The 14,156-nt window shown below is 37.9% G+C and overlaps 1 protein-coding gene and 1 long non-coding RNA gene across 2 annotated transcripts; one reads left to right on the top strand and one right to left on the bottom strand.

The window, feature by feature from the left end:
* Window positions 1-2,046: 2,046 nt before the first annotated feature.
* LOC137273618 (uncharacterized) lies at window positions 2,047-8,018 on the bottom strand. Its single transcript, XM_067806377.1, has 2 exons — window positions 7,783-8,018; window positions 2,047-5,608 (listed from the first exon to the last, which is right to left on the bottom strand). The coding sequence occupies exons 1-2, from the start codon at window positions 8,000-8,002 to the stop codon at window positions 3,693-3,695; spliced, it is 2,136 nt and encodes a 711-aa protein (XP_067662478.1). The 5' UTR covers window positions 8,003-8,018; the 3' UTR covers window positions 2,047-3,692.
* A 249-nt stretch (window positions 8,019-8,267) lies between these two features.
* LOC137273619 (uncharacterized) lies at window positions 8,268-9,840 on the top strand. The gene is made up of 2 exons (XR_010956143.1): window positions 8,268-8,390; window positions 9,202-9,840. It is a non-coding gene; the product is annotated as an uncharacterized lncRNA (long non-coding RNA).
* The last annotated feature ends 4,316 nt before the right edge of the window (window positions 9,841-14,156 follow it).

Below are 14,156 nucleotides of genomic sequence, written 5' to 3'. Positions count from 1 at the left end.
ATTCAAACAACTTTCCTCCCGCGTCAGTTTTTTCTAACAAAAATTTAAAAAAGGTCCTACCGCCCTCGTCACTTTTGAAAAAATGTGCCAGAGAAACATTTTATTTTTTTATGCAGCTTAATCAGTAATTGTGAGACTGACCTGCATCAGAAAGTCTTGAGTCGGCTACTTTTCATATTAAATGTAGCGACCTATTTCCATCAGTGATATGTGCTTTTGTTTGTTTGTTGTTTAACACCACTACTGCATGTTACATTTGTTGTCAGTCAGTGAGTATAGATTTACACCTCACTCAGCCATATTCCAGATATGTGGCCGTGGTCTTCAAATAATCAAGGTTGGACAAGACAATCCAGTGATCAACAGCATGAGCATCGCTTCACGAAATTGACATGCGATGACATGTGTCAACCATGACAGTGAGCCTGACCGCCCGATCCCGTTAGTGGTCTCTTCATGGGTCCTGATCTTATGACATGCACGGGTTGCGGAAGACCAGTTCTAACCTGGATCAGTTGTCGACATGCGCATTAGACAACTATATAGCATGTGAAACAGTGATTAAATCGCTCTCAGTGTTATTGTCCGAGTAATACTAACCTCTTGTAGTGGTCAGATTATAGCCAAGCGTGTAAGGCTTGCTCAAACTTACAAGTAGTCTCTAAAATGTAGATATTCACCGAAATAAATAACTCCTTACATACTGAAAAGACACACAAGTGAGCCGAGCGATTCGTAAGCTCAGAAAATCTAGACTTGTATGATGTTGACCTTTGCATCGAAGAAAGTCAGTGAGATTAGCATTACGTCGCGTTTAGCAAAGTTCCAGCAACATCATGGCGTGGCATCGCAGAAAAGGTTGGGCGGAAGGGAAAATGTTGTGCCAGGTTCTGTGACACAGAAACGATGATACGTTGTCAAGGCACTGGTGTCAAGGACACTGGTTAGATGAAGTACGGTTTCTAGGGGTGTGTATTCAACAAGCTAGTGCATATTAGCTACACTGATAGCAAATTTCCAAAGACGTTCACACTATAGTCACATATTGTGGTCTGAAACTGTACCATGTGTTGGTAAGAAACTGTACGAATGTATGAAAAAATACTTAATGTTTTCGCTTCATATTGTAATCATGTAAACGGTGCTCGGCCTGGCTCTCTTGGTTGACAAGAATAAAGTCAGTAGCTCCAAAGCCCCACTTCCCATATCTAAAACAGGGTCAAGTCGGTAGCTCCAAAGCCCCACGTTCCATATCCAAAATTGGGTCAAGTCAGTAGCTCCAAAGACCCTCTTCCCACATCTAAAACAGGGTCACGTTAGTAGCTCCAAAGACTTGATAGACTCAATAGCTCTAAAGCTCCTCTTCCCATATCTAAAACAGAAAACAGGTCAAGTCAGTAGGTCTAAACAACCTCTACCCACATCTAAAACTGGGTAGAGCTAGTCAGCAGCCCAAAGACCCTCTTCTCACAGCTAGACATGGGTCAAGTCAGTAGCTCCAAAGCTCCACTTCCCATATCTAAAACAGCGTCAAGTCAGTAGCTCCAAACACCCTCTTCCCGTATCTATACAGGTCACACAGTACCTTCAAAGATCCTCTTCCCAAATCTTAAAAAAACATCAAGTCAGTAGCTCCAAAGACTCTCTTCCCACATCTAAAACAGGGTCGTCAGTAGCTCCAAAGACCCTCTTATCACATCTAAACCAGGGTCAAGTCAGTAGCTCCAAAGACCCTCTTCCCACATCTAATCCAGGGTCAAGTCAGTAAGATGAGTTAGAAGAGACAAGAACCACAACATTTGCTTATGTACTTTCAGAGTCCTGCATGATCCAGAAAATCTTAACAGCTAAGCTGCAAACACCTCCACCCATCCATGTATTGGTAGTCATTTCAAAGTGAACGGATGTCATACTGTGAGTTGAATCAATCACTATTGTATTTTGAGCACTGTGTTCAAATGTTACTTATCATGAGTCATTTCACGCACAAAAAAGACAAATTGAACATTTAAATTTTTATACCGTTTCAGTGAAAACATTCAATAATCACATAAATAATAATTTTAATACCAACTTAACATCAACAACAAAAATGACAGCTCATCATAATATAACAGCAGACTTTACAAAGTAAACAGTTATCTAACTGTGCTTTCAGTTGTCAAACATCTTACCTGTAATTAAAATTCTTCAAACAGTCTCAACATGCCAACACCTCTCCTGATAACATGTGACGTTAACACATTGACTGCCTACCACGAGTATACTCATGTTATCAAATCTAACAGAATTTGCCACTACACGTTATCTCGTAGCTACATCAGCATTATTTCAAAACAAATTTCACAAGATGGCGAAATAGCCATAAGAAGTAATCATCTCCTGACAGTAACAATGGTTCTTTGCTACCACCAGCATGTGAAATTTGTTTTAAAATAGCTCTGATGTATCTACGACATAACTTACAGTAGCAAATTCTGTTACATTTGATGACACAAATAAACTTGTAGTAGGGAGTCCATAAGTTACAGACCAATTCTACCACAGCCCTCTGCATTAATATTGTGACACTTTGAAGAGCGTTTACACCTAGATAATGATTATAACCTATAATGATTATTCCTTAGGACACCAGTCTTAACAGTCTCTCTGATTCAGATTGCCTGAGAACTTATTATAGTGAATGGACACTTAGGACAGTACATCATATGATCAATGTTGACCATATGAAACTATGTATATTGGATCAAAACAAATGGAAAAGTAAATGACTATCAGTGAGTGAGTGAGTGAATTTGGTTTTACCCTACTCTTAGAAATATTCCAGCAATATCACAGCAGGGGACATTAGAAATGGGCTTCACACATTGTTCCCATGTGGGGAATTGAACCTGGGTCTTCGGAGTGACGAGTTAACACTTTACGTTTAACCACTAGGTTACCCCACCACCCCATCAACTTACTATGAGTATTTAGTAATCACACTTCATAATGTTCACCATATCCTTGATCTCTGACTGGTAGTTTCATGGGTTTTCATTGACTGATAAATGTACAAAACATTTCTGTGAAGTTTGTAAAGAATATCCTACATATGGGATAAACTAAATAAATCATTAAAATCTACTAGGTTCTACATGCATTTACAGCAAAACCCCAAACATGTTCATCTGCAGTGTTTAAAGTTTTAAATATGTAGCTTTAACACATTTAAACACATTTACAGTTGTCAGAAAGAGGTGACATTGAATCAAGTCACTTGACACTCTGACTTGACATCATCGCTATGAGGGCTAAATATTTGCATGCAGATTTAACAAATTCCTCTGCAATGATCACCACTTTGACCAGGATCCAAGGGTGTAGTGTTTACAAAAAAAGGTAATTTCACAAGAATATCAAATTCAAACCCATGATCAGGTGATCCTGATATGTAAGGGAGGCTATCCTGCACAGAAAGTATGGCAGCTAAACAAAACAACCAAGAATCAAGCAAAAAGCAATAAACAAATCCACAAATAGTTTCAGGAAATGGGTTGTATGTCACCAACATATCGACACATCACAACTGTCAATGTTTAGAGGCTCATGTCACAAAGATTTCATGATCAGGCTTGTATAACTCTATGAAAATATTCAGGTAACGCTTTAATGGTCTAAGTGGGACAAATCTGTATTGACATTGACAACTGTTAACGCTGAGGTGGTACCAGTTCATACTTAGATGTAGAGCCTCCTTGAGACATGATATGTTCAAATAGTTCACCTGATGTCCTTTTCCGACTAACAATGATGAAACGATTTTCATTGGTTCCCCTGCTCCGGCTCTTCAAGCGGAGCCTTTTAGCATGCTGATGAATCAATGCTCTCTCCTCTTTAGTAAAGTCAGATGAGAATACCAAATCTCCACAGTTATCAGATCTTGCATAATTCTCAACACACTTCCTAATTCGACTCATCATGTCGCCAGTAAGCCCCTTTTCTTTTGAATGTCCGATCCCTGCCCGGTTTATAACCTGCTCGACTGAAACAGGCTCAGCCCGCCCAGTCCCATCCTTCCCCATCCCACCACCCACCCAACCCATCTTCCTCAACAGCTTGTTGCCGATATTACTATCTGGGATCTCACACATGGACTTCTCAACATCACCAAACACCTCCTCCTTACTCAGACCCATTTCATCGGAATCAGCCGCCTGCTTGAATTTTATCGTCCAGCACATTTTCTTTAATAAGTCAATAGCATTTGTACTTGCTTCATTCTTGGCAATAATTTTTGTCTGAGCTGTACACTCTACCAACGGCTGGCCTTCCAGACTCACACGACACGACACACCATCTTTGTTCCGGACAAACTCAAACTCAAGTAGCATCTTACTGAAATCTGCACTTTGCCTCAATAGTGAACTTGGATGCTGCACAGCCCCTTTGTTCATGGCATCCTGCACTATGATTAACTCATCCAAGTTTTTAGCATCATCTAACTGTGGTCTCTTTTTTTCATTGTAACCTTTGAACCTTAGACCTTTAAGACTTGCAGCATTGGACTCATACCAGGTTTCCCCTTCTGGCAACATTGGTATCTCATCCACTTCAGGCTGCTCTGGTTCGGCCTCCTCAAAGATAGGAGTGTCAGACGCATGTAGTTCTTTAGAGTTATCTTCGTTAACAGAAATCATGTGGTACGGTTTCAGAATTGTCTCAATCACATTCTCAAATGCAGCTTTCTTTGCCATCTTCTTACTTCTGTCCACAGCAGATGCAATGTGAATGAAGTCAATACTGACCTTGCATTCAAACATGGTGGCACCACTAACCTCTTTGGCATCGAAGCTGGACTGAATAGTCATCTTCACTTTATGTATTACCATATTCATGAGAGAAATTGGGTTGATCTGCATTGACTTTTGCTTAATCTGATGTCGAAGTGCAGCAAATGTTTGGTCATTTGTATCATCATTAACAGTGGCTGATGTCTTTGCCTCTACAGGAGACATGTGTAGAGTTGTGTCAGCAGTTGTTTCACCCTGTTTGTGTTTCCTCTTGCTCAGTTTGGGGAGTTCTTTCATGCTACTAAGGGGCTCCAATATACTAGCTCCATACCGATTTTGAGCTATGGCATTGTCATCAGGAACTTGAACATTATTGCTCTTGTATGTGTCCTCAGATTTGACAAATCCCATCTGAGATTCTATGCTTGACTGATGTGAACCAGACTGTATTGATTTAGCTAGTTCCATCACAGACTCTGCCAGAGGTTCTGTAACAGTATCTGACAATGATTTCTTTACCACTGGCTCTGCGGTATCGGAGTCTGATGCTTTCACAAAACCCATTGTCGTATATTTCATCTTAACTCTCTCCCTTTTTTCTTTTGCCAGTTTGGGAAAATCTTTGGAGAGCTCCTTCAGCTGGATCATGACTGGGTCTGGATACCTGCAGCCATCCATCTCCACATTAACAAAACACTTGGCTAGACAAATCAGACGGGCTTCTGGAAATCTGTCATGGTGAGCTTCGAGAAAGCGTTTTCGAAGCCTCCAAGCTTGAGCACATTCATCTGGGTCTCGATATTTATCAACAAGAAACTGTGATGCCATCTTTGGATCTAAAACAGATGAATGCAAATTCTTAAGATGATAACAAAATCATGTTGTCAATACATGACAAGCACCATTTACTGTAAAAGGGTAATAATTTAACCCACTCTAAAACTCAAGGTAATGGCCAGTGGATGGCAAAAGCTAAGGGAGAAACCTCTTTTCAGAAAATAGGTACTGTTCTCATGTCATCACTCAAGAAACTGTCAGTGTTCAGTGAGTTTAGTTTTCAGCAATATTCAGCAATATTCCAGTATAATCACAAGACACCAGAAAAGGCCTCCACACACTGTACCCATGTGGGGAATCCAACACAGACCTTTGGTGGGAAAGAGTTCCACCCGTACCCACCTCTTTTCACATAGTAAATACCTGGTGTAATATTCCAACACAGAAATAAGTTCACTAACTGTTCATTATACTAGTTCTACTTTACTGAATGTATCCCAGTGATCGGGATTTTCGATGATGTAAGACAAAAACATAATTTTTATCTTTAATGTCAGTTAAGTTTTGATTTTGCTAACCTTGAGTGATAAAGATATATTCATCTATTTCATACAAAAATATCATGTGTTTCCTACAAAAATAGCATTGATGACACTGTATCATCAAAACTGTAGCCGCTTCCTGTTTTATACATAACCTGTCATGAGCAGACAACTGATCTTGCTGAATTTAGCTCGCTATTTTTTGTTATACAGGCAGTTGACTTTGTATCTGAAATGGTATTAACGATCCAGGGTAAAATAATACTGATGTTTATTTGCTATTTACATAACTTTACTTCCAGATTTCAATTGGCAATAAAACGTCTCACGACAAGAATTGGGTATCCGCCATACCGATGAAATTCTTTGTACACTCTGATTGCACATGTACTTCCCCAATATAGCACTAGCAATGCAATCGTTGAAATCACCAGAATGTCAAATTCAGCTTGCTTTGAGATATAGCCTCGCGTAATCATTATTCGCGCACCTAACGCGTTTAGGCACGGTGTGCGGAAATAACAAGGCACATGAAAATCAACAATTATACAAACCTTCATCAATATAAAATGTTCATAAAAACATACATTTCAGCACTGACACATCGCTATCGTAGCAGGATGAAGCCATCATCCTCAGGACAGTATCAAAGTCAACTGTGCGCAACGACATCAATATTCGTGATAGTTAAAATCTGGACAGTATGGTGAATAGTTTACGCCAACAGATGATACCGATGTGATATTGAAGTTCATGTCTCACAATGCTGATAAGGAGGTTTCAGTCAGGAAATGTTCAGAATTTGTCTACTTTAGCCTTTTTTCATCAAAAAGATGCATTTAAACAAGTAAAAGTTCCAGTAATCATAAATGAAAGTTTAAATAATATTCTACATGCCTTTGGAGACTTTTACTGAATAAACACAAGCATATGTTCCTAATTCATGAATCAAAACCATTTGATTTGATCATCAAAAGTCACATTAATTGCTTTTACTAAGTAACTTTTCATGAAAATTTGTTATAAAGTTATATGGATTGTGTCTGAAATTGGCTTCTGAGGTTATTTTTCCCAGACAACACCCCACCTTCTGGGGTCATGACCTTTTAGCATAACCATTTACAAATACAGGTGACCAGTAGATCGGTGATGTCATGAATGAAAACTACTTTATAGTGTTTAATTTCGTCTTGATGTTTTTGCATTACTTCAGAAGAGAAAAAATATGTTTGCTGGATGTTTTTGCATTAGTGCAGAAGAGTAAAAATACGTTTGCTGTAAAAGTTTGGATAAAACCTCTACTTTGAAGTTTGTGATTTCCGAATCGTGACAGTAGGAAGAAGAAGACGACTTCTTGTTTACAAACACGAAATCTTACGTCACACTTTTATGTGTAGCGACCGCGTAAATCCAGAAGTGATAGGTGCGCGAAGATAGATGTCCGCGAATTTACATTACGCCAGGATATTTGGGCCGGATATTTAGAGTGAGTTATGCATGTCAGTTTGTAATTTTGATTTTTGATGGAGGTGCGGGTACGAGGGGAACACTTACCAAGAAATGATACTTTTGAATTAGGACAACTTGGCTTTACATATTCAAGTATCCATGGTAACAGTTAAAGGCTGAGGTGACACTAGTCCGCATTTCACAATGAACATTCTTCTGACATGACAATTAACATGTTTCACCTGCTGTATTCTTCTTACTGAGGGTGAGAACACGGTTTGCCCTTCCCTTGCTCCGACTCCTCAAGCCAAGTTCTTTTGCATGTTCATGAATCAACGCTCTCTCCTCTTTAGTATAGTCAGACGACAACACCAAATCATCTTTGCTTTCGGATCGTGCATAATCCTCCACCAGCTTTCTAATTTGAGTCGTTTCGTCGCCAGTAGTACCTATCGACGCCATATTCTATGCCAAATGTGGTATTTCGCAATTATGAATTGAGAATATTGTTTTGTTTACAATGGGATTCAAACAGGTATAGGCTATATAACAAATTGTAAATGAAATCATTACAAAAACTGTTCTAGTGAAACATTTGCCTTTAGATATTAGCATTCCCGTCAAAAGATAGTTTACTGCAAGCTCTGTTTTTGGTTCGTTTCTAGAAACTGAATACCATATTTATGTATACTTAAACTCCCTTCACCGACACAGCGGAATCGCTTCGAGTGGGCTTTTTTGGTCTACCTGAAGAGTGTAACGAAGAGTATTACATGGTAAAAAGAAAAGTGTTACATCTCAACAACAAAACATTTGCCTCTCTTAGTCATCGGAGCACCATATCGTTCTGGTACCTTTCAAACTGCATGAATTTTAGCATTCTGTGTAGATAGTTTAGTCAGCTAAAAATTGTGTTCTATACCTTGGTAGGAACACGCCGATTAGCTGCCTGAAAAAGTGCGCCTGGTAAAGTGCAAACGATATGAGGCAGAACATACCTGCTTAGTAAGCTAACTCAATGACATACATGTAAACTTAGATGAGTAAGATTAATGAAATACCCACGTTTCAAAGCAGTGGGTAACAGAAAATGAAATGCCCATTCAACATTCATAATACTCAACCCACAGACTAAATATTAACTGGACCTCTGCGGGTCCCTTCTGTTCATCCTCACTTCTTAATTTCTCCAAAGAGGGTTAGATATCTTTAATTAAGCAATTGTATATGGTGGAAAATGCTCTTAAAGTTATGTGGGTTAAATTGTATTCAATAATTATCTCTGAACTTCATAATCTCTGCTCCATACGTATTCACTAGTTCATTCCAATTGTTATTGCTTGTGAATTGTTTGCAGTGTGACACTGTATAAACACACATTGACAATTAACTGAGGATAACATCATCAATTGTTACATCACTTCAAAAACAGACCATCTGAACCATCTCACATGAGATAAGGATTTTAATAAAATATATATGATAATCTCCTACCTGTACCTCTGAAGTATTACTTATCTGTCAACATGATCAACAGGATTTAGAATTTGCAAAATTTATTTGCAAGAGATTGATATTTCACAATTACTCGTAACACATAGGTTTTGTGTACTTACAGAACAATTTGTGATCTTCACCTGACAATCAGCTTCTTTCTTTAGGGACATATTGACAGCTGACCTAAGTAATTTTCCGGCATGGAAGGCGAGTTCAAAGTGGAGAAGTTCCGTGATCCTGATGAGACCCAAGCAACCTGGCGCCTCAGAAAAGCATTCCTTGAAACCCATTATGACAAATTTCCTACTGATAGACTTGTTTGTTTGGCCAAGTGTTTTGTCAATGTGGAAGTTGATGGTTGCAAGTACCCAAATAAAGTGATGATACAGCTTGCTGAACTCAAGAAGGAACTGAATCTCTGACCAGTGAAAAGAGAGACGAACCTGTAAACATGTAAATGTTGATTAATGATGGATTTCAGTAAAACAACAAAATGCAACACACAGTGACTTATGAAAACTGGCATATGGCTGGTTTGACTGTGAAAGGCTGAAAGATGTGTCATACACATGTATAATTGAAATGTTGTCTGAATCCTTTTCATCCATGTCTATCTCATCTTCAGGGCTCAAATAGTGTTTCTGAACCTTGATGAAATTTTTATTGCCACATACATATCCATCATCATAATGCTCATCTATTCAACTCCTTTAGGAACATGTTTAGCTACATTCTGTCGATGTGATTGTGTTATATGCATATTGATTAATGCATTAAGAACAGTTGCACTTAATTCCTGAAAATGGGAAATCTAGATTTCACAAGAAGAAAAAAATGCTGTTTTGCATTTAACATGTATCTGAAGCAATATAGTTTTATCAGTCAAGAGTAAATCCAACAAGACATCCAAGTAATTGTAACAAAATGACGTCTTATCTTTTACATATTTAGAATGCTATTGTTATGTGTTCTTGTCAGTGTCCTTTATACTTGATTTTACTTGGTGAACACAAAAATACAACTATTCATGATGACCATGTTTGTTTATTTGTTTTTGAACACTGCACTTCTCAATATTAAATATACTGGCATGTGATAATCAAGGAAAATATATGTATTAAGGCTGTTACGATTAACTCGCACATTTGGTTAATCGACCTGTAGCCCGTCATGAATTCACTTCGTTATTTGTGGTCACCAGGGCCGAATATCAATGAATATCTTCATGGGTGATTACTCTCCACAGATAACTGAATCAGATTTGCAAGTTTTGCTGGCCTAGTGGGACTGATTAATGCAAGAATGGGTTATGTACTACCTTGCAGTAGCGCAAGTCTTGTTAGTTTGCCAACGCCGTACAAGGTACCGTCAACTTTTATAATTACATACCAGAATTGAGTGTCATGAGATCAGTGGTTATTGTTGTGACACTTAACTACTATATTTCTTTCTTGTCAGTCAAATGTTCTAATTGAGTCAACCCTTGTTCGAGATGTTTCACAAGGAATTGGTATCTAGAGGACTGTACTTTAATCAGGATCTGGCATGCAGAACAACCTGACATATCAAGTACTTCTGTAGTGTGGGACATCTCTTGGAAAACATCAGCTAACTCCCTACTTCCAACTACAGGACCCACATTCCTATGAGAGGTCCTTCATTCTTTTTACAAGACCTGCATTCCTGTTAGAAGAGATGCATTCCTCAAAGAGGACCCGTGATCATATTACAAGACATGCATTCCTATTAAAAGTAGTGCAGGACGTACAGTCCTATTAGAAGACTCTCATTCTCACTAGAAGACCTGTATTCCTCTAAAAGGACTCACAATCCTATTACAGGACCTGCATTTCTAAACAAACTGCATTCCTATTTAAACAGCTGCATTCCTGGTACTTGACCGACATTCCTACTACAGCACAAATTCCTATTAAAGACCTGTTTACATATTACAAAACCCACATTCTTATTAGAGGACCTGTATTCTTATCAGAAGACCCACATGCCTATCAGAAGACCTGCACTCCTGTTAGAGGATACATAATCCAATTTCAGGACCTGCGTTCCTCAAAAAAAAACTGCATTCCTGGTACAGGACCTTCATTACAATTACAGCAGCTGCATTCTTATCAGAACACCTGCATTCCCATTACGGGACCTACCAGTGGTACATATCCAGGGAGTCTGCAGTGGAGTGAAGACAAACGATGCAGTATCATTGAGACATTTATTCATTTCAGCATAGCATCTGACATACAGTCACAGATGGATGACCTGCTGGTTGGTGAAACAAGTAGAAAACATCACACTCACAGTAACAGAACACATTCAAAATGGAAACAGGTATTAAAGCTTAGACGACCATCCGTATCATGTCAATAAGGAACAAATTTAAGCAAGACAACTGAATGAATTGAAATATATTTGTTTTTGTCACACATTTTTATATTTGTCAATATTGAAGCATTTCCACAGAGACACAAGGATATGTAAATAGTTAAGTCAAAAAGATCCTTTCCTGAACTGTTTGTGAAACAATACATTTTGTGATCATGTTGAAAATATTCTTTAAATAGATTCTAATCGGTTCGGGAGAGCACCTGTGATTTATTTAAACATATTTTATTCACAAATGTGAAAGGGATTGGTGACAAGTTATCCAACTTGAAATACCCGCTCCCTATTATTTACATACATGCATGTTCTATTATATACATCTTCAGAAAAAATAGAAGAGATTGGAAAGTTAAATAGAGGAAGAGACACAACTTATGTGATCACACAAAATGTTTTGATTGAAATGAATGAAAATTTGCACACATTTAAAAAGGTATTCATTCTGTTGAATGGTCATATCAGGACTTCTGAATAACATCAATGACAATGTGATTGGAGAGTCACGTTTTATAATGCTTTTTATTTTAAACATTAGTATCTCTCTTTGAATGTTGTACAGTTTACATTCTAATAGGATGTGGTGCACATTTTCACAAGCATTGCCACAGTAACCAGCAGAATCTTTCATGTTTAAACGATACGGATAATAATTTAGCTAACTAGTCATATAGCTCAACTTTGTGTGTATAATTTTAGATTTTCTTATTCCAAACAAGTAATATGGTGGAACTGCTGATCACACTTTAAGAACAACTTTAAACTTTGCAATAATGGTCGATTTCTTTCGGTCTCAGAAATATAATTCCACATTCTTATGGTTGAAGGAAAAAAGGAATCATGCGAAAGTCTTAACCTGGCAGAAGGTAGGATATTGATAGCATTCCTAAGGTTACAATTAGATCTTGATCCCACACTATCTGGCGTAATATCTTTTAAGTATGAAAGTGCTAAATTCTTTTGAACTTTATAGAATAGACAGTTTTCTTCATTAATCCAGCCTTTCCCATCCTGTCTCATAATAAAGAATTTGCTGTGAGGTATATCTAGGTAGACCCGTAACTATTCACCAAGTATCTCGACGCCATGATGGACACTATATAAGATATGTCATGTTATCAATTTTTAGCTGATGGCCCCTTTTAAATTGCTTTTTAGTATAACACTCACTATCACTATGAATTTTATTAAGTTCCCGCAAAAGATAATTAACAGGAAGAAAAAAATAACAAAAATGTTCATGCATGACACCTGATAATGTGTAAATTCATTTATTTAATGATCCTCCACTAGCCAGTACATATACTGACGGAAACAAATAAGGGAACACATAAAAGTACAAGAGTTGGTATATTCTGTTCCAAATATTGCACTGAGGATCAAAATCTGAAACTGTGACCTGTGAAGGTACATGGAAGAATAGGTCTTCAACAGAAGCTGACCATGCTTGTTTTAAGAGGCGACTAATGTGATTGGGTGGTCAGGCATCGGTTCCCAATTGCACAGGTTGATGCTCATTCTGTTGATCACTGGATTGTCTGGTCCAGACTCGATTCCTTACAGACCGCCAAAATATAACTGTAGTATTGCCGAGTGTGGCGTAAAACTAAACTCATTCACTACTTTCATGTGTTACCTCATTTGATTCTGTTGGTATATTCCCTAATCAAGCCAATACATTTCAGCATGTCCCTCTTAGCGGACTATAGCCATATCAAAATTTACTTCTACAATGCAAGTTATTATGCATGCAAATATCCCCTGAAAGACAAATCAATCCTTTCATCTTTATATTGCATGAAAAGACCATGCATACATCATGGACATGGAAAATAGTATGAAAGTACAGCACATGGACCTTGTGAGATAACAAAAATTACAGACTGTACTGAAATGACCTGGGAAAACATTGAAATACAAGAATATATACAAGTATTTACATTCACATTTAAATCTTGAAAACCAATTCCGAGAACTTGATACAGGCACACCCCAACTTACATTTGAAACAATTCACACCTCTTAGTTTGGCAGCTCCTGAAAACTGGTCACCCACCTCCTGTAACTGTTAGATAAGCAGACTTTTCTCCACAATGATTTTTGTGGTCCTCAAAATTTGACTTATCTACAGTCATATGGGGTCATTTGAAGAGTTTTCTGGAGTCCCAAAAATGCCACCTCACAGAGTCAATTCCATTGTTGAATGGGACATTACTAATGACTGAAAAAATGATGAATGGAATCCTCAAAGAAATAGTCTTTATAAAGTATGCATGTGTTTCAGAGTGTGTGAGTGAGTTTAGTTTTATGCCACCTTTAAGAAGTATTCCAGCAATATCTCGGCAGGGAACACCAGAAATGGAATTCACACTTTGTAGTAATGTGGGAAATAAATGAACCCGAGGGTTCAGCATGATGAGCAAATGCTCTAACCACTGGACTATCCCAACACTCAGAGGATAGTTCTTACAAAGTGAACTTTGGAGAGTGAATTTGAGTGATACAGTTTGCAAGACAGCAATTTGAATGAAATACTTTACTGGGCTAAGATGGGAATGTGTGACTGAACACTTTTCCAGTAGTTCCAAATATAAAGTCAAGTTCCCTTTGGTTCCAGGAAAGTGTGTTGGAAACAAAATTATGGGTATAAATGATGCGTAGGATGCTTCTCTCAGTTCATGAGTCAGATCAAACCATGTTTGATGTCATGTTTGATCCTTATCTT

This window comes from Haliotis asinina, chromosome 2 (assembly GCF_037392515.1).
Source record: "Haliotis asinina isolate JCU_RB_2024 chromosome 2, JCU_Hal_asi_v2, whole genome shotgun sequence".
In the NCBI taxonomy this organism is placed as follows: domain Eukaryota; kingdom Metazoa; phylum Mollusca; class Gastropoda; order Lepetellida; family Haliotidae; genus Haliotis; species Haliotis asinina.
The sequence above is the reverse complement of the archived record's forward strand: the minus strand, read 5'-3'. Positions and strand labels throughout refer to the sequence as shown.

What these genes read in the sequence shown, in the direction of transcription:
- LOC137273618 (XM_067806377.1), bottom strand. Translation starts at nt 8,002, where the DNA reads ATGGCGTCGATAGGTACTACTGGCGACGAAACGACTCAAATTAGAAAG. An exon ending in CAGTAAGAAGAATACAGCAG is followed by an intron (nt 5,609 to 7,782) that starts GTGAAACATGTT and finishes CATCTGTTTTAG; the next exon opens with ATCCAAAGATGGCATCACAG.